Source organism: Hibiscus syriacus, unplaced genomic scaffold, assembly GCF_006381635.1.
Source record: "Hibiscus syriacus cultivar Baekdansim isolate YM2019G1 unplaced genomic scaffold, ASM638163v2 tig00011079_pilon, whole genome shotgun sequence".
Taxonomy (NCBI): domain Eukaryota; kingdom Viridiplantae; phylum Streptophyta; class Magnoliopsida; order Malvales; family Malvaceae; genus Hibiscus; species Hibiscus syriacus.
Window position 1 is genome coordinate 1,125,072 of NW_024062242.1, and position 27,659 is coordinate 1,152,730.

The 27,659-nt window shown below is 33.1% G+C and overlaps 4 protein-coding genes across 4 annotated transcripts; all 4 read left to right on the top strand.

Annotated features, from left to right (window-relative positions):
- Nucleotides 1-85: 85 nt before the first annotated feature.
- Nucleotides 86-27,187, top strand: LOC120204607 (aluminum-activated malate transporter 9-like). Its single transcript, XM_039204668.1, has 8 exons — nt 86-98; nt 13,290-13,299; nt 23,925-24,308; nt 24,945-25,082; nt 25,186-25,455; nt 25,548-25,684; nt 25,784-25,930; nt 26,288-27,187. Exons 3-8 carry the CDS (start codon nt 23,942-23,944, stop codon nt 26,978-26,980), a joined length of 1,752 nt encoding a protein of 583 aa, XP_039060599.1. The 5' UTR covers nt 86-98; nt 13,290-13,299; nt 23,925-23,941; the 3' UTR covers nt 26,981-27,187.
- Nucleotides 6,893-7,955, top strand: LOC120204608. Its single transcript, XM_039204669.1, has one exon. It carries the CDS (start codon nt 7,153-7,155, stop codon nt 7,792-7,794), a length of 642 nt encoding a protein of 213 aa, XP_039060600.1. The 5' UTR covers nt 6,893-7,152; the 3' UTR covers nt 7,795-7,955.
- LOC120204609 lies at nt 10,270-11,588 on the top strand. Its single transcript, XM_039204671.1, has 2 exons — nt 10,270-10,769; nt 11,400-11,588. The coding sequence occupies exons 1-2, from the start codon at nt 10,332-10,334 to the stop codon at nt 11,571-11,573; spliced, it is 612 nt and encodes a 203-aa protein (XP_039060602.1). The 5' UTR covers nt 10,270-10,331; the 3' UTR covers nt 11,574-11,588.
- On the top strand, nt 12,543-13,112 carry LOC120204655 (RNA-binding motif protein, Y chromosome, family 1 member B-like). Its single transcript, XM_039204713.1, has one exon. The coding sequence runs from the start codon at nt 12,543-12,545 to the stop codon at nt 13,110-13,112; it is 570 nt and encodes a 189-aa protein (XP_039060644.1).
- Nucleotides 27,188-27,659: the final 472 nt, after the last annotated feature.

Here is a 27,659-nt window from a genome sequence, read left to right on the forward strand (position 1 = left end):
AATTCCTCTTGTCACCAGAAAAATTACTGAAAGTGATTGTGCTGCTCTCTTTGATAGCATTAGAGCAAGGTTAAATCATTGGTCTACTAAATCTCTAAGTTATGCTGGAAGGCTGGGATTAATCAAAGTTGTCTTATTCAGTATCACTAATTATTGGTGTCGGCAAATCTCACTTCCTCATTCAGTCCTTAAAAAAATTGAACAACTTTGCTCACGTTTTTTCTAGAAATGTGAGGATAAAGCTACGAAATGAGCTAAAGTGAGTTGGCAAAACACATGTCTTCTGAAATCCGAGGGAGGGCTTGGTCTTAAAGATTTGAAGACTTGGAATAAAGCTTGTATGATTCTCCATATCAAAAATATTTTAGCAGGTGAAGGTTCTCTATGGGTTGCATGGGTCAACCACTATGTTCTTAAAGGCAACAATTTTTGGAATTTTAATGTTCATCCCACATATAGCTGGAACTTGAGGCGTATTTTTAAACTTAGAACCGAGGCTTCCTCAGTGTTGTCTGCTGGAACAATGAAAGTTTATGCAATTTGGGATGCAATTCGTGAAAACAGATGCCAAGTCCACTGGCAGATAATTATCTGGTTCCCTTTGCACATTCCTAAACACGACTTGATTTCTTGGATGACATTACTTAATAGGCTTCCAACAAAAGTGAGACTTCACCAAATGGGGATTATCAATGAATGTCTTTGCTTATTCTGCAACGATCCTTGGGAAACAAGGGAGCACTTGTTTCTCCATTGTCATATGGCCAAGCAATTATGGAATTCTGTTTTCACTCACACTGGTCTGCAACATTTCATAATCTATTGGGATGTTTTTTTTGTGATGGCGAGTTCTACTTGGAAAGGTAAATCTTTGCTAACTTTGATTTTGAAGCTTGCTCTTAATTCTCTCATCTATATCCTATGGGAAGAAAGAAACAGGAGGCTCTTTCAAGGTCACTGCAGAAAACACCCAAGAGCTGTTCACTGCCATTAAGGATGTGGTGCAATTTCAGCTGAGGGATAGGAACATAAATAGAAATGATAGCACTAATTCTACCCTTTGTACACTTTGGAATATAAACTGCTCTTGATTCTTTTGTAAGTTAATTTTTTTTGGTACACAGAACACTGTTGGTTCTGTAGCAGATTTTGTTCTTGTTGTTGAACTTGTTCTTTGGATAATGAAGCTGATTAATTTATCCAAAAAAAATAAATAAATCAACACGAGAATCAAATATTATTTTTCTTTGTCAATTCTATATGTTGAGAACAAAATGTTTGTTGGAGTACCAAAATTTTATTTTACGTTATCGTAACAAAGAATAATACAAAGACAATGTATTATGTATGCCCATCCATAACTAACGTCTCATCCACACCTTATCTTTAGTGTATTATTAACTGATAAATTATTTTAGGATAAATTGCGTACTTAGTCACCTAATTATTTATGTGATTTCATTTTGATATCATAATTATTTTGTCTTCAAAATCATACGTAGTTATGATTTTTGTTCTATTTTAGTCATCCGTTGTTAAAAATAAACAAAACTACAGACTTGGTAATTTTTCATTTTTTATAATGAGTTTCAGAAATTAAACCTTATAAAAATGTTGTCATTGAATATATTTTTTATGTCCTCGTTCGTCATAATGTTGAGATGTCAATATTGAAATACTTCCATTGAGATGTCTTTGCTCAAATAAAATCAAAATAATTTAAAATATTAAGATATTATCATCAAAATATTTTCATTATATAGAAATCAAAACACCTTCAACCATTTTACAATTAAAATATCAACTATACAAATAATTAAGTAATACTATAATGTATACAACAGGCAGATGTAATTGTTCGAACGAAATCTTAAAAAAATAACATTTACTTTTACCATTAAAACAACTCAATGAATTCATAATGAAACATTATAAATAAATAATACATATATAATACATATAAAATAAATTAAAATAAAGTAACTTAATATAGGATGAAGAATACAAATGATTTTCTGACTATATGATATTATTTTATTGAGTTTTATGACTATTAAGAATTATAAAATAATCCTATGAATATATAAAATTATTTTATTAAATCATTCTATTATTAAAATTATAAAATAATCATTTTATTATTTATTAAGTTTTAAACTCGTTCGTCAAATATAAACGAATCAATCTATAATAATATAAAAAAATATTAAAAGGAAAAAGAATCTGAAGTCTTACCGGAGTCGGTGAGCAACAGTAACACGTGGGTGGGGATGAGGGTAGACGTGGCGCCGTGCATGTATATGAGCCACGAAAGCGATGAAATTGTTAGTCGAGTCGGCGCGATAACAATATGTTGGTTCGGCTTCGAAAAGTTGCCTACACGGCGAGAATTAAGGAGGTGGGACCAAGAGTAGAGATTTGCTGATGATGATTTATATTTCTTAAAAATAAATACTTAATCAATAAATAGAATAAAATTTAAAAATGTTATGGGCAGAAATCTTTTTTGAAATATGTGGATATTAAAAGATTATTTTGAAATTTAAATTATTTATTATAATATACGTAAAATCTATTATGTTTGTATTATGAGTTTCATAATATATATATATATATATATATATATATTAAAAATAAATTATGTCATATGAATCGGACGAAAACTATATGGATGTCGTTATGTTCATATGACGAATTTTAATTATTTATTATATTTTATAAAATTCATTATTTCTATACAATGAAATTTTTTAAATGTTATAACAAATAACTTAGATCTTAAGTTGATTTTTTAAAACCTATATTTCCCTAATTTTTTTTCGCTTGCATTAATATATTTATGAATTTTTTTATAGAAGATATTTATTAAGTTCTAATTTTAATTAAATGTACAGTTGCAGGATAGATGGTGGCAGCTCAGAGTTGCCGTTATCGTTGCGATGATTATTTTATTTAATATACGTAGATTTTTTTAAGAAATAAGGTGATTATAAATAATATTTATTTAAAAAATTTAACTATTGATAATATATATTTTATAGATATAATTATTTAAATTTAATATTGAAATATAATTCTTTTTATCAGTAATTAAATTAAATTTTGAATAAGGATATAATATTAAATAAAAATTAGAGGAGGGTCAAAATTTTCACATAAGATTAGTACAGGGATTAATTTTTTTATTAATTTAAGTTAAGTAAAAGGTAATATATGTTTTAATATAGCACTCAATCATTTGATATTGAACGTTTAAACCTCTGATATTCATGAAACACGAACTCGTAACCTCAATGAATAACAAAAATTCTTTTATTATCAAAATCGCTTGGTTTGTATATATAGGGGGTTAAATTTTAAATTATAAAATTATACATGAACCTTTGGCATATTTAAACCTAGGGGAATAAGATTCAACTCTAAAAGATTGAATTTTTCAATTCTATTTGATATTAAAATTTTTGACTCGAATCATAATTTTACAAACTCGACTGAATTTTTTTAAATGAAGTTTGAATGACACTCGGATAGCTGGAATTTTTAATAATTGTTTGATTGATTTTTAAGTTCGAGTCGAGTCCTTCAACTTTGCATAATATATGCAGGTTACATATGTGAAATATATATGTATATTGTATATGGTTATAGAAAAATAATTTAAATTTAAATTAATATGTACCAAAATATTATAAATATTTACAATTAAATTTAAATAAAAACTCAAACAACTCAGTTTGATTCTAATAAAAAATACAAATAAGATTTGAGTTATAAAATAAAGCTCATCAACTCAGCTTACTCGAATTTTTTTAATTCAATTCAATTAAATTCTCCTCCTGTTTAAACCTATCAAATTATACATTAAGAATGATTTGCACTCGAGAATATAAATCTATAATCATACGAAGATATAATTTATTATCCTAATAATTATATATAAATGATAGACAATCAGTTAGTCTAATAAGATGAGATATTATATCCTTTAAATAAGGTTAGGGTTTGAATCTTGACATTTCCGAATGGAGCAAATTGGGTTGAGAGAGTCGTCTTCATCTCTGCAGTATCCAATTCGGATTAGTTGGTAAATAGATTAGATATTGGTGGTTATACTAAAAAATTACATATAGATTTAATTTTAATAAATTTTAAAATTTTAAATATGTTTAACTCATAAAATATAATTACATTTTAATTCTCATAATATGTATACAAACGCTAACTCATATATATTCATATATGATATAATGTCAAAATTAGTCCACTAATATTTAATAAAATAATCATTTTGGTTTATAGTCTTCTTTTTTTATTAAAAATATATTTGGAATTATAATATTCCGTTTAGGATAAAAGGATTCCTAAGGTTTGATTGGTCATTATTCTTTTTTTCCTACAGTATTTTGAGTCGTAATGTTTTATTTTTATGATAAAAATACTCATATTTTTTAAACGTTAATCATTTATTAATTTATAATTTTCATTAATATAAAAATAAACGTTTAAGATCAAAATAATTATTTTAATGAATATTAAAGGTATTTTTTTTAATATAATGACTTCTTGTATTATAGAATTTACGACCTCACTATCCACGATGGACCCACCTAGGAAGGTTGGATGGCACGTAATTCTAATGTCACATCTCCTCTCCCTCTCATTGTTTCGTGGAAATTTCTGAGTTAAATTCCTCTTACTTTCATTTCAAATTTCGGTGATGCATACACATAGCAAATTTTGAGGTTCCCATTCCTTTCAAATTAATAATTGAAGATTTTGTTTGAAACTTTGACATGAAAAATAAAACAAATGGAAAATTAGAAAATAGATAATGAAAAAATATTTTTTAATGTTATATGTACTTTTAATTAAAGAAAAAAAAGAGCTAAATTGAAATTATATATAAAATAAAATTTATCTAATATAAATATTCTGTTGTTATAGAAATAACTTAATTTATTATTTATGCATACATAATAATTTTTTTAATAATTTGAGTGATTATAATATAATATTTATTCATCTTTTTTTTAATCATTGATAAAGTACGTAAATTTACCAATATAACTGCTCGAATTCGAGTTGTTTAAAAGAAATATTGTTCTCTTAACCTATTGAAACTGCTCTATGAATTCTAAGATTGAGTTTTTAGAGAGTCATACCGCCTGATATTCTTCTATATGTCTGGTAGTTATTTTGTTCATTTTCCCCCATTAATGCCTTCCATCGATCACTTTCAACTTCTTTATTTATAAAATCAAATTTAATTAAAAGGCACCTGTTAACTAATCTCTGTATTTTTATTATTTTTCTTAAGTATGTGTCATATAAATCAATATATATATAATTAATATCGACTAAGTCGTGTATGTAACTAATAGTATTGGATATATAAAAAAAATTGAGTATGAGTAGCCGCCCAAGTTTTTTCTCATCCTTGTTTTGCATGCCATTATATTAGTTTCAGTGTTGGTCTTTTTGCATACGATTATATTAATTTTAATGCCGATCGTTGTTTGTCAATAATTCTTATTTTCTTTTCTTATATCATTTTTTATTTTTATTTATGAGAAAATAATTTCAGTCACCGAAAATACCTTATAATATACGATTTTAATCAAATTTTTTTTAGATTTACGAAAATGACCAACAAATTCACAACGCAAACTCTAATTTCGCAACACAGTTTCCAAATACGCAACGCAATTTTCAAATTCGTAACGCGAATTTGTAAATCGCAACACAGTTTCCAAAATCGCGTTGCGATAGTACTGTTTACCTATATCGGTAATTAGCGTTGCGAATTTGAAAATCGCGTTACGATAACACTGTTTACCTATATCGGTAATTAGCGTTGCGATTTACATATTATCGTTGCGATTTACATATTCGCGTTGCGATACTGTTTACCTATATCAGTACTTAGCGTTGCGAATTTAAAAATCTCATTGCGAATTTGAAAATCGCGTTGCAATAGTACTGTTTACCTATATCGATAATTAGCGTTGCGATTTACATATTCGCGTTGCGAAATTGAAGTTCGCGTTGCGAACTTGTTGGTCATTTTCGCAAATCCAAAAAAATAGTTAAAATCATATATTATAAGGTATTTTCGAACACTGATGTTATTTTCTATTTATTTATTTATTTAAAATTATAATGAATACACTTTTATGACATATTTTTATATGTCTTTTTGTAGTATATTTTAATTTTTTACTAGTCGTTTGACTATTTCCTTTTGTTTATTTTTTCTCAAAGATTAGACTTGATATCATCTCAAGTGATTAAGATATTATTTATCTGTTATCATGATAATTTATCATATTTAGACTTTTAGATCAGACGTGGATATATAATATGCATTTGTAGATTTATCCCTACTTTACACGCGCACGTTTGGTGTGCCTGTCTTTATCAAAATTATAAAATTATTAAGAGTGAATTATGTATTTAATCATTTATCTATTCTCGTAGTTTTGTTTTGATCATTTAATTATTATTATTTTTAAAAATCACATATAATGTGAGGTTTAATTCTGTTTTGATCACATACTATTAAAATATTAACGATGATGCTAACATGTCATCATAAGGTAATATCATATTATCATCGATTTTTTTTTATAAAAGCAGTTGTTACATATGCACTTCTGTTTATTTTTAACGGTTAGTGATCAAAACATAATAATGTTATGCATGATTTAAAAAAAATAGTTTTATGACCAAAACAGAAACTAGTGAATAGATAGATGACTAAATATGCAGTTTATCCATTATTAAACTTAATAAAAAATAAATATAACTTCTGGAAAATAAAACCAAAAAGATGTAAAATAAAAGTTTCGACCATGTTATGTCTGCAACTGCAACTATTATATAAACCGGTTTAGTATTTCTTTCCAACTCACCCAGCACTGCCCATTTTCTCTCTCTAGAAAAACTCCGGTCCACTGCCACCTCTCTATTTCGTTCACTTGTTTTCAGTTCTTATCTCTGTTATCAACTTTCTCGCCATCCAAACACTCAACACTAAAAGAAGTTTATTACTTGTTTGCTTCTTGTAAAGCCTCCCCTATCCGATGACTAAGTTAATGCATTGAACACTAAGGTTGTTTTGGTTTGTAATTTCGAAGCTGAATCCATTTTCCAATGGAAAGTGACGACAACAAGAAGAGAGTCCGGGAAGAGTTTGAGGATTTTGAGTCAGAGGCGGCTAAGTTAAAACTCGCTCGTCTCGATTCGGCCAATAACGGCTCAGACTCGCACGAGTTTACTCACATAGAACCCGACGCCGATGATGGGAACATTCAATTGCGGGAGTCGAAGCTTATCCAGGAGGATTTGCTCAACTTCCTGGACGATTCCGACCCGGTCATTGGACCTGAACCAGTGATTCAGGGACTTGACTCGGTGCTCAAGAGTTTCGAAGAAGAGATACTAATCCCGACTCAAGCTACGCAGCCGGTAAAATCATCGGAACCCGGTGAGTCGAAGCCGGATCTAGGTTTTCTTTTCGAGGCATCGGATGATGAACTGGGTTTGCCACCGAGTTTCTCGTTCGTTGAGGAAGGGCAGAAATTTAGGAGCGTTGATGTTGAAGAAAGTGTTGTGTCAGGAGGGGATGGAATTGGGGAAATGATGGGGTACGAGTTCCCGATCCCGGGTTACGAATCGTTCGAGTTCGGAATCGGCGGTGACTCGGTTGGCAACAACAATAATGGTGATTTTGTGGCGTTAGGAGGCTTGTACGAAACCGATGGTGGAAATTTCGGAGCTTACGTTATGTCCTGAATCTTTTCCGTATGTACGGTGCCGTTTTGGATCCAACCCCCAAATAAAAACAGTGGATATTAATTAATTATTTAGGTTTGTAAATTTGTGTCAAGTGTGGAACTGGTTAATTGAAGAAACAGAAAATAAGATGCAAATAAAATCGTGAATACGCCTCTAAACGAATCCAACATTTAATGAATTGTTTGGTAAACATTTAATGAATTGTTTGGTAAACATTTAATGAATTGCTTGGTAATTAACATGAATGTGATTTTAGGTTCGTTTATTTAAATAAACGAACATAAATAAATAAAAATTATTCGTTTATTTACGTTTGTGAACCTTTAAAAATATAAAATAATTTATTTGTTTATGTCTGTTTACTTGTGTTTTTTATGTTTGTTTATATTTATTTATGTTCGTTCATTTATATTCAACTCAATTTCTAAATTCGTTTAAAATATTAAGACATAATAAATTATAAGGTAAATTATATATTTAATATTTAAACTATATGTTCTGTTTCGTTTTAATATCTATTCGTTTATTTTAAAATCATACCTAACATTTACATATATTCAACTTAATTTCTAAACTCGTTTAAAATATTAAGACATAAAAAATTATAAAGTAAGTTACATATTTAATATTTAAATTGTCTGTTTTGTTTCGTTTTAGTATTTATTCATTTGTTTTAAAATCATACCTAACATTTATATTTTGTACGTTTTGAAATCTAGCCGTTAAAAATTTGATATAACAGTTACAACATGACACTTTTTAATTGATAAATTACATCATCCATCACTTAACAATTTTTATACTCTTATTTTGATCACTGAGGTTTATTAATTTAATTTAATTATTTAACTTTAAATTACTATAAATTTACTCGGTATAACTTTGAAATTTATTTTTTATTTTAATTATATATTAATAAAATAATAATAAAAATGTCATGTCAAAAAGTTATTACTAAAATAAATTAGAGTGATTAAAATATGAATTATTTTGAAAGTTGAATAGTTAAGTTGAAATTTTTTAAACTTTAGCGATCAAAATAGAAATGAGAAGATAGTTAAGTGATGAATGATATAAATTACCCATAAAAATCCGTGCAGCAATTTCATTAAAATTTTAACAGAGACATTAAAATGAAATAAAAATAAACATTAGATATAATTTTGAAACAAGTGAAAGTTTAAGAACTAAAGTAAAAATAAAACTAATAGTTTATATACTAAATGTGTAGTTTACCCTAATTTTTAACCTTAAATCCATTAATATTTTAAAACTCAAATAATAAAAATGCCCAAGTCAATTAAAAGAAAATATAAACACAAAAATTATTTTTAAAAAAACTTTTCTCTAATATAAATCCAATTAATTTTATATACATTTACGTTCGTTCATTTGTGTTCGTTTTTCATTTTAACAAGCGAACGTGAACAAGTTACATTCATTAATGAATGAACACGAATAATAAATTTTTGTTTGTTTAGTTATTCGTGTTTGTTTGTTTGTTCAATTAAAGTTAAATTATGAGTTATTCATGCCGGTCTATTAAATTATGGGTTAGCCACTTTTTTTTATTAAGTTAAAGGTGATTGCAAAGTAGTATCTGTTTGAAATATTTTCAGTCTTTTGATAATAAACTATGAATAATAACAGTTCCTTTAACCATTGAGATAAATTGATTCGTGCAGTTAGCCACTTCAACATTGAGTTACAATACTCATTTATCGAACTATGATAAATTAAATATTTTTACATATAAAAAATATTAATCTTTAGAGGAGATAATTGCACATAATATTTTTTAGTTATAACTCTCATTTTAAATTAATTTTTGATCTTTCAAATATTTTATATTGATCTTTAAAGTATAACTTTTTTTCAAAATTAACTTTTAAATTTGAATTATATCAACTCTTAAATTATGGATATCATTATATTTTAAATTTATATTAATATATTATTAACAACAGTCTTGAAAAAAAATTAAGTTATTTATGAAAGCATAATGAGCTTCTAAAATAAATTTATTTATAAAAACATTGAAAATCTTTAAATTGCATATTTAATTCTTATAACTTTATAAAAAATTAAAACATTTTAGAAGTTTATGTGTTCGATTATTAAAAACTTTAAAAATTAATAGAATTAGTGATATCAAAATGAAATAGTATTGATAATTTTAAGATTAATATAAGATATTTAACGATATCAAAAAGGAATGATACGATAATTTTACGATTAATATATGATATTTCAAATATAGAGATCAATTTAAAATGAGATTATAATTTAGTAATTAATATAGATTTTTTTTTCAAAGTTAAGGATTAATTTAGAATGAGTGTTATAATTTGGGGACTTTCTGTTGAATTAACCTTTTATATGGAAGAACTTGGGCCGGCCAAGTTGAGAGGAGTCCGTGGATTAAATAAGACCAATGCAAAATTCTATTTTTTAATAAAAATAGTAATAAACCGTTACCATAAAATAAAATAAAAATCTTCTAATTCTTATCCTGCTCGCTGCTCTCCACTCAAATGGCGCTAACCTTAACCATCAGCAATAGCAGTAGTACTAGTAGCAGCGGAAACGGAGTCCGAATCCTCCACCACAATCACTTACCCACCGGTCTCCTCCGCCGCCGCTGCCTCCTCTTCCCAAACTCTCCCAGAACCTTCCACTTGACCTCAGCTGCCAAAAAGTTCCGAACCGGACGCTTCGACAGCAAGAACAGGAGGAGCAATCTCACGACCAAAGAACAAGATGATGAAATGGAGATAACAGAAGAAAATGATGGTGTTGCTGGAGTTGGATTGGATAACGTTACACTTGGTGGGAGTTCGTATTTGGTTTCGGCTGACGGTAAGCCGTTTCCGGATCTTCAGGGTCTTCAGCCGGATCCATTTGAAGGTCCGCAGTGGGATGTTCTTGGTTTCCTTGTTCAGTATTTGTGGGCTTTCGGCATCGTTTTCGCGGTAATTTCGAAGCTTTTAACACCGCCTTTCTTCTTTCGTTTTTTCGCTATTCAATTTTTGCATTGTTGATGCTTGGAATTATCGATATTTGAAGTTGTATATTTCTTTGAAGACAATTGGTTGGGAACGGTCTCTTTTGTATGGTTGAAATTTTTTTGAAAGCGTTAAAGTCTAGGCAATTAGGCAGGAAACGTACCTCATAAAAGATTTACTGGTTATTTACCTCAGAAGCTCAGTCTTAAAAGTAGTGGGAGAATTTGCCGATCCACATCTATTTACATGCTGGTTAGTTTTTGGTTGTTGAAAAGTTTCCATTTCATTTGATGAATGAGAAGATCAGAAGAAGATTATAATTTTCATTGCCGGAAAGTTTCTTTCCTTTCCTTGGGTCACTGAGCATCCACCGAGAGTTTCGAGTTTAACACTGACATTTTAGCAACAAGTACAATAAATCTAAGTGTAGTCCTTAGTGTACCAGTTTTGTTTTGGCAAGGGGGTGTGCCCAAGTTGTTTATTTCATGATTCATTGGTACCCATGGAACATGTAAAATATTCTGCTTGTTTTTTTTCTTCTGCATTTTATAATTGATTATTGAATCTACCAAGTCTCTGCATTCTATTTTTTATCAGTTGATTGCATGTGGGATTGCCGTGGCGACTTACAACGAAGGGGCAACAGATTTTAAGGAGACTCCTGCATACAAAGAGTCGATCCAATCTCAGGAGCTTTTAGAACAACCCGATGCCTCTACTTCGGATGTCTTTGAATCTAACCCTACTGAAGTTGCACCCAGTTTAGAGTAGTTGCCACAAGATAAAGGGTCTGCATATATCTGGATGAGAAAACAAATCACTTGGAACTTGTATGGTTTTCTTTTTGGCCCCTGATTTATAAGCTAATGTTTGTATTTTCTCTTTGCAAACACTTTAAAGGAAATTCTCATGAATGTTGAGCTTTTTTTGTCTTTTAAGCTTAAAATTATGTGCCATGGAATAAGCATCTCATGAAATATATTCATCATCATCATTATCATTAAACATGCTTAGTAAGAACCCTAAAGATAGTCCTTTCCAATCTTTATTTTTTATAATATTTTGATGTTTGATGAAATGTGTGAGTATAGAGTTGGAAACTCATTTGATAGAGAAGAAGCAGTGTAGAGTAAGCGTTTGTGGGAAGTTCAACCCTCGAGATGTGGCCATCGAAATAAAGGGTCTGTTTGGATCGGGGAAAACATTTTACGGAAAACGTTTTCCCCGTTTCTGGTGTTTGGTTCGCTGAAAACTCCAGGTCAATGTAAAATGTTTTCCAGTCAATGGAAAACTAAGGCTTAAAAACGGTATTTCAACTTACCGTTTGGAAAAGGGTAAGTTGAAATCCAAATTTCTTGCAGTCCTTGCTCCACACAGAGAACACCATGAATTCTTTCTCCCGTCCCTTGCTCCACACTGACGACTGTTTGGAATCCTTCTCACAGGCAAGGCGGGCGGTCGTATTCTCAGGTATGTCTCGTTTCTTCTTCTCCCTTTTCTTTTTCCTTCCCTAATTTTCCATTTTTTTGAGTTTACTTCTCTCTCCCCTCTGCATTTTCTGGTACTTCCTCTCTATTACTCTGCTATTGATTCCTACTGCTATCCATTAAATCTGCTTGTATTCGACAATATTACAATTGTGTTTTCTGTCGATTAGCTTTTGATTAATTGCTTCTTGGCTTCTGATCTGAATAATGATTTAAATGCAACATGTCGTAATATACACATAAGCAGAACAAGATGAGTGAGAGAGAGAAAAACGTAGAGAGAGAGAATTTGAAAGGAAAGTCAGTTCCGGTTGAGTGTTGGTCGGTGTTTATCGATAATCTTAGTAAAAGGGTCTCCCATCGTACGCTTAGGGAATTATTCTTAGTTCATGGTCCTGTTACGAGAGTTTTTATTCCCAGTCAGACTAGAAATCCAAAATACAGGTTCTCTACTTTTGCCTTTGTTCATTTTAAGAGGGAGGAGGATCTGAAGAGGGCTGTTGAGGAGTTAAACGGGATTGTGATTGATGGAAGGAAGATCTCAGTTAGTCCTGCCAGATTTAAGGATGAACGTTCAAGGTCAAGGGTGTTGCTTTCTTCTTCAAACAATGATGTTGGTCAGTTTAGTGCAGAATCTTCAAAATCAAGAGATAGAGATAATATTAATAGAAGTAGGAGGGATGATAGATCTTATAGGGATGCTCTGTTGTCTAATGGGAATAGAAGGGGGAACAATGGTCTAATGTCTGAGGATATCCAGAGGAGGACTGTCAAGGGAAATATATTGAGATGCATATCCCAACAGACAGCGCCAACTGGGTGAAGAGGTCGTTAACAGGGATTATCAAATACTCCTTTCAAGCGGAGTTCATTCGGACGGCATTATTAAAAGAAGGCCACGATGTTCAAATTGCGAGATGGGGCTATGTCTGGAATTCTTGTGTGATAATCCTCAAATCTCATGAGGAGATGCTGGAGTTATGGAGTAAGAAGGAAGAAGTTTTAAAACAGTGGTTCGAGCGGGTGGAACCTCTACTGAATGAAGCTGGGAAACCAATTGCCTTCTGCATGGTGGAATTAAAAGGTGTTCCTTTGCTGTGTTGGAATGAACCCTTCTTCGAGAAGTTGGCTGGTAGATGGGGCAGTGTGGTAGATATCCATGATAGTACAAGGAAAAGAGAAGATCTCACCATGGCAAGAATCTTATTGAAGGTGGAAAGTCCTTTTGATGTTCCAGAGGTTATTACTCTTGGATCGTATGGAAGATCATACAAAGTAAGTATCAAGATTGGATCAGCAAGTGAATACTCTAGTTCGTTTTTCAGTAATTTTCCGGTGGAGGATTCCGGTGAGATATTTTTTGAAGAGAGGATGTCTGAGAAGGATGAAGACAGATTGTTGTCAGTTCATGGGGAAGGTGAGACTTGCGCAGCAGGGGAAAATCGTTTGTCAGTGGACAATTGGGTTGACCAGGGAGTGTTTCATGTTTCTGGAGGAGCTAGTGAGGACAGACAGCTAGCAAGACTTTCCTTAGATAGGAAAGATATTAAATGTGGTCTGTCAGAAAGTCAGACTGTTGGAAAGTTTAAAGTTGGTGAGTATGCAGGTTTGGGGATTAGAAGTCAAAATTTTTCGGCTGATGGATCTCAGGCCCATTCTGAAGAATCTGGGCAGACTGGGTCAAAATACTTTTCGGGTTTTATTTCTGGGCCAGCATATACAATTAATAAGTTTGGGGAATTTATTGAAAACATCCATTTATCAGGAAAATGCAGGGGAGTGTCCAAGGGAATGGAATCGAGTCCAATTGTAGAGAAGCCATTCAGTGTGGAGATAGACCCCGAAGAAGAAAACTTAAGACCATCGGAACAGGTTTTAAATAACAACTCTAGGGGAGGCAGTTAATTCGGTCTAGAAGGGAGTTTACAACAGAGAGTAATGTGCTGGAAACTAGAAGTCTGAGCAATTGTAAAAGGGTTTACAACAGGTCGAGGGAAAGAAGATACTGGTATGGGGATTTGTTGAACATCTCGTCTGAAACAGGGGATGCCGTAGTTAAGCAGAGGGAGTTAGATGTTGATTCCAGTACGAATATTCAGCTCTGTTTATCAGCAGAGAACATTGCTGAGGGGAGTCTTGATCCTTATCTTGACAAAGGATATGGGGGTGGGAGTGTAGGAAGGGAGATTGAAGGTTACTTTTCAGAAGGTGGTGGCCTAAAGTCCAAATCTGGTTTGCTGATTAGAAGGAAGAGAAGAACTAAAAGGATCCTGTATCGTGAAGCCCTTGACAAGGTGAGCATTGATACAGCATCCTCCTCAGCTTTTTCGATTCTGTTGAAAGAAGCGGTGGAAACTTGGGAGGTTAGCAAGCTTTTGGGTGTGTCTTTTAAGGAAGGGAAAGAAGCCTTTTTGGATAAAATCATAGCTTTAGAGAAAGGCGTAAATGGGGTTAATAAAGGATTGGTTGTTTGAGGAGTGTGTCTGCACCTATTTCCTTTTTGATGATGACAAAGCTAGTAATATGTTCATGGAATGTTAGGGGTTTGGGGAAAAACGAGAAAAGGAGGGCTGTTCAGAATTTAGTCTCCAACTTTAACCCTACTTTTCTTTGGCTGCAAGAAACTAAGACTGAGAAATTTAGGAAGTCTTTTTTTAGGAGAAGTGGAATTTATAAACTTAAAGGAATTTTGGAATCTCCTTCAGTTGGATCAGCGGGGGGCCTGTTGTGTTGTTGGGATGATAATGTTTTTGAGCTGGAGAATCAGTTTGTTAGCAGGAGATTCATTGCTACTTTCGGTAAATTTCGGAGTATTGATTCCGGGTGTGGTTTCATCAATGTCTACGGTCCATCAGTGGAGGAGGAGAAATCTGGTTTTTTTGAAGAATTAAGCAGTTTTCTTAGTGGGCAGACTTATCCCATTTGTGTCGGAGGGGATTTCAATGTATATTTACAAGAAGATGAGAAATTGGGAAGGGGTCAAAGTAGGAGTTCAATGGAGATCTTTAATGAGTTCATTCTCCATACGGGTTTGATTGATCTTCCTTTGAACGGGGGTAGGTTCACTTGGTGTAACAACCAAGATAATCCCACTTTTGTTAGATTGGACCGTTTTTTGGTTGATTGTCGCTTCCTAGAGCTGTTTCCGGGCGTTGTGCAGTCGCTTCTACCAAGATCCTTGTCAGATCATAATGCTATAGTTCTGGAGAATAAAGGGGTGGACTGGGGCAGAAAACCCTTTAGATTATTCAATTATTTGATGGATGAGGAGGGTTTTGAGGATCTGGTTGTTTCTTCTTTTCAGAGTGGTAAGGGTAGTCAGAACGAGGCAGGCGTTTTTAGTCTGATGAGGAACACCAAACATGCAATTAAGAAGTGGTCTGGGAACAGAGTGAAATATCCAGGTGCTTTGATTTCTGAGTTAGAGAAGAAAATTTCGTTGATAGAGGATGATATTCAACAGAAGCAAGGAACGGTTGACAGTGAGGTATTAGTTGAATTGAAGAATCTAAGAGCAGAATTGTGGAAGCTTTACAGGATTCAGGAGCAGATCTGGTTTCAGTACTCGAGAACTAAATGGATTGTTGATGGGGATCGCAATACTAAATACTTCCACACTTGTGCTACGATTAGGAATAAAAGGAATGCTCTACTTGCTTTAAACTTCAAAGGGGAAACAGTGGAAGACCCAAAGGCAATTAAGGCCATAGTTAAAGAGTATTTTTTTAAGATCTATAATGAACGAACTACTCTAGAGCTTGATGATTTGAATCTGGATTTTCCCAGAATTTTTTTGGAGCAGAAGCAGTTCTTAGAACAGGAGTTTTCTGAGGAGGAAGTGTGGGAAGTGGTGAAATCTTGTGGCAGCAACAAAGCTCCGGGTCCTGATGGCTTTAATTTGGGATTTTTTAAGAGGTTTTGGCAGGTCCTGAAGGTAGATATTATGAAATTCTTTCATGATTTTTACTTGGGGAAGGAATGGGAACATGGTGTAAATCACACTTTCATCACTCTTATTCCTAAGATTTCTAACATTGGTGGACTGGACGATTTTAGACCTATAAGCCTTGTTGGTGGATTGTATAAGATACTATCGAAATGTCTGTCAAGAAGACTTAGGAGCTGCATTTCAGATTTGATCAGTCCAAGTCAATTCGCTTTTATCCCCGGTCGGCAAATCCTGGACTGTTCTCTTATAGCAAATGAAGGGATTGACTTTTGGAGGAAGAATGGTTTGAAAGGGTGTGTTTTTAAGGCTGATTTCAAGAAGGCATATGATACTCTTGACTGGCCTATTTTGTTCAGAATAATGAAGGAAATGGGCTTTGGTTCTAGATGGATAGGTTGGATTTCGAAATGTGTCACTTCAGCGACTGTTTCAGTTTTGGTGAACGGAGTCCCAACTGAGGAAATTCCTATGGCGAGGGGTCTTCGGCAGGGCTGTTCCTTGTCTCCATTGTTGTTCAATATAGTTGGGGAACTATTGAATCTTTTAATAGCGAAGGCTGTTTCACGAGGGCTCTTTTCGGGTCTGGTCATTAGAAAGGAGGAGAGGAATTTTAATTTAACCCATTTGCAATTTGCTGACGACCTTATTATGTTCTGTGGGGCGTCGAAAAAACAGATCTTGAATGTAAAGAGGGTTCTTCGGGTGTTTGAGATTATTTCTGGTCTACAGCTGAATTTAAAGAAGTGTAAATTATTTGGAGTGAACTTAAAGGAAGAGGAAATTAAGGGTTGGGCATCTATGATTGGATGTTCAGTGGGCTCTTTTCCCTCAGAATATTTGGGACTCCCTCTAGGTCCACATAGGAACTCCAACATCCTATGGGATCCAGTGGTTCAAAGCTTTAATAAGAGGCTGGCGGGATGGAAAGGCTCCTCTCTGTCACTGGCAGGCAGGCTAGTTCTAATTAAATCAGTGCTATGCTCACTCCCTATTTACTTTTTGTCAATGTTCAAGGTTCCAGCATCAGTTTACAAGACTCTAAATTCTATCATGTCAAATTTTTTGTGGGGAGGTGGTGATGGGAGAAAGAGGATACATTGGGTAAGCTGGTCCGATGTTTGTAAACCTAAAATTGAAGGAGGATTGGGGGTTCCTAATTTAAAGGTGGTGAATAGGGCACTCATGGAAAAATGGGCTTGGAGGTTTGCTATTGAGAGGGAGGCGGTTTGGAGGGAATTGCTCTGCATCAAATATAAATTGGATCCTTCCTTGATGCAGTTTGACAGTAAAGTCTCTCCTAAACTATCCTGGATGTGGAGAGATATGGTGAGAAACCATTATAATGCTGATTCGTTGGGCTGTAGTATCAGAGGTAAATATAGCTTTAAAATTGGCAATGGGAGGAGCATTCGGTTTTGGCAAGACAATTGGACTATGGATCATCCGTTGATGGTATTGTTCCCTAGAATATTTTCTATTGCAGTAAATAAAGAAGGAAGATTAACTCAGTTTGGGGAGTTCAGTTCAAGGGGTTGGATTTGGAACGTTCAGTTGAGGAGAGAGTTGAATGACTGGGAATTTGAGCAATGGGCAAATTTGATGGTTGTGATCTCTGATTTCTCTATTTCTGCTGATGCCACTGATGGATTGTTTTGGAAGGGGAATGGGGAAGGGGTTTATACAGTGAAATCATGTGTCAACCTATCTTATTCGGGTTCTCCCGATTCAGAGGAAGCTAAATTTTGGAAGTCTAATGTTTGGAGGGGTCTGTTGCCTCCAAGAGTTGAGACTTTTCTTTGGCAAGTTATATTAAAGAAGTTGGCGGTCAAGACAGCTCTGGTTAAGAGAGGTGTTCAGGGCATAAATGATACTTTGTGTTCTTTCTGTAATCTTGAAGAGGAGTCTTCATCGCATTTATTTTTTTCATGTTCGTTTGTTTGGCCAATTTGGATGAAATTCTTGGGATATTGGAATTTTCAATCGGTTTTTCATACAGAGGCTAAAAGATTCCTATTGGCTTGGAATGACTTGAAGTCCAACTCTCTTATCTGGCCATTCATTCCTGGAGCTGTTCTATGGACAATTTGGAAGACCAGGAATTTTATTGTGTTTGAAGGAGGGAAGCTTGATCGAGCAGAGATTTTCTTTCTTGCAAGGTGCAGGCTTGCTTCATGGTTTCTAGCTAAGGAAACTCATGTTAGTATTTCCAAGGATGATATTATTGCTGACCCGTCCATAGTGGATTCCTACTCATCCCATTCTTATCGGGTTTCAACCGTGTTTCCTTGGTCCCCACCTCCAAAAGGTTTTGTTAAACTTAATGTGGATGCGGCTACCTCGAGTGATTGGAAGAGGAGTGGCTTAGGTGGTATTTTGAAAGACATGTCTAGTTCGATTCTTGGTTCCTTCAAAGAGCCGGCTGGTCCGGGGCCCCCAACTTTAATGGAATTGAAGGCTATCCTAAAGGGTTTAGATTTTTTTGAATCTATTCGTCATAGGGTTAAAGATAGACTGATTATTGAGAGTGATAGTCAGGTGGCAGTTGACTGGATTAAGGATGTGGTCTCTTGTCCTGTTGTTTATGTTCAAATAGTTAAAGACATTATTCAAAAGCTTAGTGTTTTTGAAGGTTTTATTAGGTGGGTTAGTAGGACAGCCAATATAGAGGCGGATGTCCTAGCTAAGGCGGGTATTGGGTGAATTATGCTCTGTTAAGGACTGTTTCTTTTTGGTTTTATCTCTCTTGAGGGAGATGGGTTGTATACTTTGTTTTATTTGAATTTATTGAATCCTAGGGCACTCCTTTCCTCCTTGTGTGGGTCAAGGAACTATTTTTAAGTTCCGTTAACCACCAAGGGGGTTTTTTGGAGGCCTTTTATTCCTATCAAAAAAAAATGCAACATGTCGTCTTTAATGGGTTATTAGATATTTAGTTAATTCGTGGAATTATGTTTGATTGTTTATGCGCTGTATAATCTTATTTATTCTGTACTGGTTCTATGGTTTTGTCGGAAAGCCGTAGTTATGGAGGCAAATTTGGGGTTTAGGTAAGGGTTTTGTTTTGACTGTAAAGAATCTGTTTGTGGAATGGGTTAAATTGATTTTCTTGTTAAAAACTTGACCTTCTTAGTTCTTTTGGATTGAGTTGAATTGATTTTCCTTGTTAAAATCTTGATTCCATTTCTTTCTCCTGGTTCTATGTCCTTTCTGTTCCAATTTGATCAGATCCAAACGCAATGTTTCATGAATCTATAGTAAAGAATGTGTTAAGGTTGACTTCTGTCGGCTTTGTGCTGGTCCTTTGCTTCCCTACATGAATGTAACCAAGTTAAATTATTTCCTTGTAATATGACAGTATTAACAGGAGTTGTCTCACTTGTCAGGCTCTTAACACCTCCAGGTACTCCCCTTTTTCCTTCCTTGGAGATGGACTCACAAAAGACTGTAATGAGTCAGATTGGCACTCCTAACACTCGTTCGACTGCCTTGAAATCCAGAGTAACTAATTTTTTCCTTAACGCTATAATATGGATTGCACACATTTTGAGAAGTTTGGATTATTCTAGTACATGATACAACAATTTATCTGGAAATTTGAAGTTACTTGATTTCCTTTTTTTTACCTTGTTCTAAATAAAACTTAGCCCTGTCTTAACTCTTAGCCCTGTTCTAAATAAATGAAAGGCGCCTTTTTGTACCTACATCAATAGTTCACAAGGAACCAGCAAGGATAAATGCCTGATATATTGGTAGTTCAGAGCTTAGCATTAATAATGGCAATTGTTTATACGGGAGTGAAGTAGAATATGATGTCGGCTGTGAGAAAGTTGGTCGATCCCCTCCAGTGTTCATGCCAGATGATAGTGCGTTCAACCATGAGATATGTCCATACGTTATTGTTTTAAGTTCTCCAAGATTTTAACATTTGGTGGAGAGAAACTTATTTCCAGGAATAACCGAGTATCAAAATCATTGTTCTACTATGAATGTAAAGCTAATTAGATTTGTTTACTGTTCAGCTTATAAAATTAATTTGTATTATTACGGTTGGATATTATTATTGTTTTAATGTGATAAACCCTTTAATTATATATTTTGATTCTATTATTATTACAATGTTATGTATTATTGTTGTTTTTAATTTGGTGTAGTAATTAAACAATTCTTAGGATTTATAAACTTTTATAATATATTTTTAATCAATTATTAATATTATCTAAAATACATATTTTTATAAAAATATAATTATATATAAAAAATAACCTTTAAAAATAATAAATACTAAACATATCGAATATGTACAGTTTCTTTATTAAAAACAGATTCTGAAAATTGTTTTCAGAAAAATTAACCAAACAGTGTAAAATATTTTATAATGTATTATCCAAACACTGAAAAATGTTTTCTGAAAAATGATTTACATTTCTGTAAAACATTTTCCGGATTTCATTTTCCAAAAAACGTTTTCAATGAAACAAACGGACCCTAAGAAAGAAAATGAATTGCAAAGTGGAGATGCCAGAAGTACAAGAGCTTAGCATAAACTATGAAATAGAAATGTATGTATGTATTATGTTTATGATAATACTACTATATATATAATGCAAGGTTCCCATCATATTTTCTTCCTCAAACCGTTGCTCCACTCTATTGCTCTTAGGGATAGACATGAGACTTGAACACGACGGGTTCTTACCCAATCCGATCGGGTTATGTTTTTACTTTAATTTGGGTTTGGGTTGGATCAGGTTTTTTAAAGGTAATATTCGGTTCGGATCGGATTTTTTAAGGGGATATTCGGGTCGGTCCAGATTCGAGTTTAGGGTGAAAAATACTCGATCCGACCTGACCTGGAAAAAATATAATTTTACTTTATATATTTATGAATAATACAATAATATCCATATATATATATATTTTAAATTAAATCACTGTTTTTATTGAATAAAAATAATAATATTATTATTATCTTCTCTCTCTTCTTTTTTCTTTTTTCTTTTTTCTTTTACGTCATTGATGTGTAAGGTATTCCCTTCAAATTCAATCTAAAGTTTCATTCGTACCTACCCATAAATTAGAATGAGGAAGTAGGTTTACATCCACAACTTTGAGAATTTGGGAAGTTTAAAATATCTCATTCACACCTACCCATAAATACTTTCAAAATAGTTGGTCAAAATCATTTACCAATCATTTACCAAGAATTTGGTATCATATTTTGTGTTGAAAGAAGAAAACAAAATTTTATGATAAAAGATGAATTTTTAAGATTTTAAAAAGGAACGAAATTATAGAAGAATAAATTATTAAAAAAATATTTAAAAAATTAAAATACACAATAATTTTTTTTTAGAAAAAAAAATTGTTTCAATCACCACCCTTCTGTCCATTTATGTTGTACTATTCTTCTTATTTGTTTTTATGTTTTGGCTTACTGAAAATATAAGTTTTTAAATTATATCCTAAGATAATATTAAGTGTCTAAGAAAATTTTCATTAAAAATAGGTGCTTAATATTTTTTTTGTTACAATTTTAAGTGTTTAATATTTTGTTTATACTTTTAGGTGCATATACAGTAACAACCGTTAAAATAATTGTTAAATAACACGTGTCATATTTATATTTTTGACTTAATACAAAAATTAGTGCTCAAATTATACCCTAAGTTAATTTTAAGTGCTCAAATTTTGTTTGCTAAGAATAAATGTCTAACGTTTCTTACGTTATACTTTTAGGTATATAGGTTATAACGACAGTTAGACGCATATTTTTAACGAATTTTTTTTTATGGAAAATAAATAATAGCTGTCTTACTATCTTTGGAAATCATGGTACAAAATATAAAGTTAGAGATAAAGTTTAGACACTTACTTTATATTAAGCCTAATTTTTTCACCCAACAAAAAAAACGGTTACTTTTCGTTGAGAATCATTCACTGCAAGCTTGAAAAAATAAATAATAGCTGTCTTACTATCTTTGGAAATCATGGTACAAAATATAATTAATTAGGCCCTCAAAGTTTTTAGAATCTTTTATGGAGTCTTAAAAGTTTTAAATATTTTAGACCCTCCCAAAGTTGTTAAAAATACTCATTAAACCTCCTAAAATTTAAAAAAATGTAATTAGACTCTCGTATTTTTAAATTATCATTAAGACCCTTAATTGTTTTGAGGAATTTAAGAGATAATTGCATCCATTGTCCAAAACTATGACCAATATCTTAACTTAGTCCCTAAACTTTAAAACATTCTATATTGACATTTCCAAATTCTGATCTTATATTAAAACTAAATACAAAATTTATAGATGTTCAAAAAATACATATAATTTGAGAGATGATCTGGAATGTCCGATATATTTTAATAATTAAAAAGAAAAAAGAAACGAGAAAGTGTAGCAATTACGATGCCAGAACCCTCTCCTTCACTCTTGAGAATCAATGATTACCAGGCAAACTCATTATCAAATCTAAATGCTTATGATAATCCCTTTTACCACCTCATAGGAATCACATATTTATGAATAAATCACGTCTTTAATCACCAAATTACTATCTCTTTTATATTTTCTTCATAAACTTCCTAACTATTATACTTTAATTTTAAATAAAGTGAAAGGTTTTATGTTATATTTATGGAGATTGGAGTATTTTTTAATGAAATGAACATAGGATTCACATGCAGTTAAAGAAAAAAAAGAGTGAATTAGAAATTTTGGTTGGTGATGACGATTGATGGTAGCATACAATGATCGAAAATAATGGTGAGCGGCAATTGAAGACGGGAGACTTTGATTGAATTCATGGGATTAAATTGATAGTTTATCTAAAATTTAAGCAACTTTGTATTTTTTATAAATTTTAGGGTCAAACTAAAAGTTATCCTTTTATTAATATGTCAGTCATCAAATAAATAATATTAACGTCCAAGTGATTAAAATATTATAATTTAATAACGTAAATGGTTAAAAGATTATAAACAAATAGCTGAAGTGACCAAAATGTTTTTTTTCGAATTAGGTGAGCAAAAATGAACAATTATAAAATAAGAGTGACAATTTCAATAGTTCACCCATAAATAAAATATTTAAAGAAACAAAATCGGAGATAGTGGGACAATGAAATATGTCGGAAAAAAAAGAAACCAAAAACAAATACTACTAGACAACCCATCAATCAAAAAAAAAAATGAATGAAAAATATTTTTTAGTTGTCTTTGCAGTTTTAGTTTTATTAATCTGATTTATATCATATATTTGATTTTGATATATAGATTTTTTAACGAAAATTTTATATATGTATAAAATCTCAAATTTAAGATATATTTAAATAATATTAAACTAATTATCAATTAATACCGTAAGGACGGATGAATATTATTAATCTGTTACTTTATGAGGATCTCTTACAAATTTACGTGGCGCCCACCATTCATTGATTTTGGTCTCTTCGGGTCCCACCATTCCGTACTTCGATCCGTAGTTTGATCCGGGATCTCTCTTCTAGTCTTCTCTGGTTAAGAGATGCCGTTTCTCACTTCTCCACCCGCCCAATATTCTTAGCTTTATTTCTACTGTTCTATCACCGTCGCTTTAATTGAAACAAAGCTTAAACTTTTAAAAAAATCCATAAAAAAAGATCTCTCCAGATCTCAGATTCATATATCTATGAACATTTCGTGAAAAGAAATTTCTGGGTTTTCAATGGCTGCCAAGCTTGGTTCTTTCAGGCACTCCCTGCTGGAGAAAAGGGGGAGAACAATGGGGTATTCGGTGCTTGGATTGTACGAAGGTGGAGATGAACTGGAACAAGAACAAGGACGGAGATGGTTTTCTTACAGGTACTTAAGCGACAAGCTAACTGGGTTTTCGGAGTTGGTTCGACAGGTTATGGGCAAGGCATGGCAGATGGGGATGTCGGATCCCAGGAAGATTATTTTCTCTGCGAAGATGGGTCTTGCCTTGATGCTTATTTCATTGCTTATTTTCTTGAAAGAACCCATCAAGGAACTCAGTGACCACTCTGTTTGGGCTATTCTCACTGTCGTCGTCGTCTTTGAGTTCAGCATAGGTTAGCAATTTTAAAAAGTATTCATATTTCAGTTTATCTACCATTTATTTATTGTCGCTTACTGGAATTAATATCATGACAAAATTAAGAAAAATGGTGTATTTAGTATTTATTTTAGGCTGCCGATGTACTATTTGTTCTTTTGCTTTCAAGACAAAAAAAGAGGGTTAGTTTGGTTCTTAGCAGTGTTGATCTTGTTTGATTTTGTCATCTTCAATGTTGTTCTCACATGTGTTCTTATGGAAGGTTACATGGGTAATTCATGTGTTCTTGAATTTTTCTACCTCTAAAATGTTAGTTTTATTTGGTTCCATTCTATGTTCATGAATAGTTTCTTTCCCCCAATGCCGTAATCGAATAGATCGTCTTATTTACTCTATCGGGCTTGTAATCATGTATGTTTGAGCAGCCAATCTTCATTTTGGTTATTAGGCATTTTACTTTCTTCTTGGTAAGTTAGTTCTTTCTTCCTTTTCAGGTTTAAGTTTTCAATCGGTAAAACCGATGGAAAAGCTTTTTGCTTGTTAAGGAAGGGGTTCCGATTTTAAAAGCACTTTACGTTTATCTTTGTTAGCATAAATGAAAGTGGTGTTTTGTTTTCTTAGCAACTTTAATGCCCACCTTTTATTTCTGCAGGAGCAACTCTTAGCAAAGGATTTAACCGTGGGCTGGGTACATTAACGGCCGGAGGGCTTGCTCTCGCTATGGCAGAGTTGTCGCAGTTGGCTGGAAAATGGGAAGAAGTTGCTATTGTTATTAGCATCTTTATAATAGGTTCATTTCTTGGTCATGAATCATGATAATGTATTATGCTATTAGTTATTAGTTTATTTACGACTTTCTGTTAGGTTTACTCTGACATGCCATACGTTGCCAGGGTTCTTTTCAACTTATGCAAAACTATACCCGACGCTGAAGGCTTATGAGTACGGGTTCCGAGTGTTCACGTTGACATATTGTTACATAACAGTATCTGGGTATAATACAGGGGAATTTGTCCATACAGCTGTTACTCGATTTTTGCTGATAGCACTCGGTGCCTGTGTTTGTTTAGTCGTTAACATATGCATTTACCCCATCTGGGCTGGTGAGGACCTGCACAATTCGGTAGCTAAAAATTTCATGAGTGTGGCAAGTTCTTTAGAAGGTTAGTATGCATCTGTAGTTTACTTATTTATCTCTTGGAATTTCGAAACTAATCGATCATTCTCACGCTTGTTTTCTTTCACTTTTGATCAGAATGTGTTAAAGGGTACCTTAATTGCGTTGAATATAAAAGGGTCCCTTCCAAAATTCTAACTTATCAAGCGTCAGATGACCCGGTTTACAGTGGCTACAGATCAGCTGTAGAATCTAAAAGTCAGGAGGAAGCACTGGTAATTTTTATTGTACTTGCATCTTCCACTTGTTACTTAAAATGATGGTATTCTCGTATTTATTACGTTTTTCACTTCCTTTTCCGTTCTGGTGTAAAGTTGGGCTTCGCCATATGGGAGCCACCGCATGGTCCTTATAGGTCACTTCGTTACCCATGGAAGAATTATGCCACATTAAGTGGAGCCCTGAGGCACTGTGCATTCATGGTTATGGCTTTACATGGCTGTATACTTTCAGAAATACAGGTACGTATTCTCACCTCTCTAGAATGCATGCAATTGATGACCAATTCCACGCTCTTCATGCATTGCTTGTTCTACAGAAGTGCGGCAGTATCCCGAGGATTGGCTTCTCCTTTTTCATTTAGCAGTATGTGCATTGCTATGTTGCTCTCTTCATTTTTCTTGAAGTATCCATTGGCATCCACGTGTGCATAATATATATATAGGAATCTTGATTGATCATCAGAATTTACTAGTTGATGAACATCCATTATAGTTCTTCACCTCATTGAAATGTGCTTATCATTGTAACTGCCACCTTTTTTCCCTAAAAACAGAGATGGCTTCACGTGTTTCGAATTATAATATTTGTATGTATAGGCTCCACCAGAACGGAGACAAGTCTTTCGTCAAGAACTTCAGAGGGTTGGTGCAGAAGGTGCTAGAGTGTTGCGTGAGCTTGGGAACAAAGTAAAAAAGATGGAGAAATTAGGTCATGCTGACATACTATTTGAATTACATGAGGCTGCAGAAGAGTTGCAAAATAAAGTTGACCGGAAATCCTACCTTCTTGTCAATGCCGAGAGTTGGGAGATCGGAAATCGATCACAGGTTCTGTCGGAGCCTCAAGATTTTCTGAGCTTGGATAGTGATGAACATAAAGTCCTGGGTTATAAGTCCCATAGTGAGGCAGTACTTGATCTCCGATCGGTTACTATGCCAAATAGTTTGGGTAACCTCAAGACTATTGTCAGTGTCAACCCCATTGTCTCCCCCGGTGCACCCTCCGAAGGTTTACTTAAGAAACAGATTTCATGGTCAGCACACCCTTCATTTATTCCTGAAACGAATCAAGTTTTGGAAGAGTCAAAAACATACGAGAATGCAAGTGCATTGTCATTGGCAACATTTAGTTCACTTTTGATTGAATTCGTTGCGAGAATGCAAAACGTAGTTGATGCATTCGAAGAGCTGAGCGAGATCGCAAACTTTAAGGAACCCGAGGAGTTACCAGCAGCAGCAAGAGTGTCCGTTGGCCTTTGTTCCAAATTGTTTAAATGTCTGAAGTTTTAGAATTTGCATACGACATCATAGTTCTGGATTTTAACAAGTCTCTTCCCTAGATGATGTTCTATAACTCGATGAGAACAGATCCGACAGAACGGGAAGTGAAAACTGCTGATCTTAACCGAACTCAACTTGAACCGACGGTGTACAAGGTTGTAGGGCAAACATTCTGACCTCTAATATTAATGGCTTTAGTCTTGACTTTTATGGTTTTTTATCCTTCGATTCGTCCCATCCGAACTAGAAAGTTAAAGACCGGATTCAAGTATGTTATTCGATCTTTGTTGTTTGAGAAGTACATGTAACTGCTAGGGATGCTTATCTATGCTTATCGAGCGAGTCAAAGTTTAACCGAGTAGAATTTTAACAACTCACGAGATGCTCAACTCATATTCACTAGGAGTAACTACCATTCTCTTATGCTTACGTACCGTTTCACCCTTACATCTGTTTTACGATATATTTTGTATGGTAAACTAGGTTTTGTATTTTACTTGAGTATGACTTAAATTTTGGGTCACTCGTTACTAAATAGTTAGCATAATTATGACATATGTTATAATTGGCATACTAGCACATTTAGCTCTCATATTTAATCATTTCATCAGTGAAATATAAATTTAAATAAATCAATAAATATAAAAATTAAATCGTTAAAGTCGATGGCATCTTTATACTTTATTTT

Excerpts from the sequence above, each read along its gene's own strand:
- LOC120204608 (XM_039204669.1), top strand. The coding sequence starts at position 7,153 with ATGGAAAGTGACGACAACAAGAAGAGAGTCCGGGAAGAGTTTGAGGAT.
- LOC120204609 (XM_039204671.1), top strand. The coding sequence starts at position 10,332 with ATGGCGCTAACCTTAACCATCAGCAATAGCAGTAGTACTAGTAGCAGC. Across the intron at positions 10,770-11,399 it reads CTTTCGGCATCGTTTTCGCG|TTGATTGCATGTGGGATTGC; the intron begins GTAATTTCGAAG and ends ATTTTTTATCAG.
- LOC120204655 (XM_039204713.1), top strand. The coding sequence starts at position 12,543 with ATGAGTGAGAGAGAGAAAAACGTAGAGAGAGAGAATTTGAAAGGAAAG.
- LOC120204607 (XM_039204668.1), top strand. The coding sequence starts at position 23,942 with ATGGCTGCCAAGCTTGGTTCTTTCAGGCACTCCCTGCTGGAGAAAAGG. Across the intron at positions 25,083-25,185 it reads TATTAGCATCTTTATAATAG|GGTTCTTTTCAACTTATGCA; the intron begins GTTCATTTCTTG and ends ATACGTTGCCAG. Across the intron at positions 25,685-25,783 it reads AAAGTCAGGAGGAAGCACTG|TTGGGCTTCGCCATATGGGA; the intron begins GTAATTTTTATT and ends TCTGGTGTAAAG.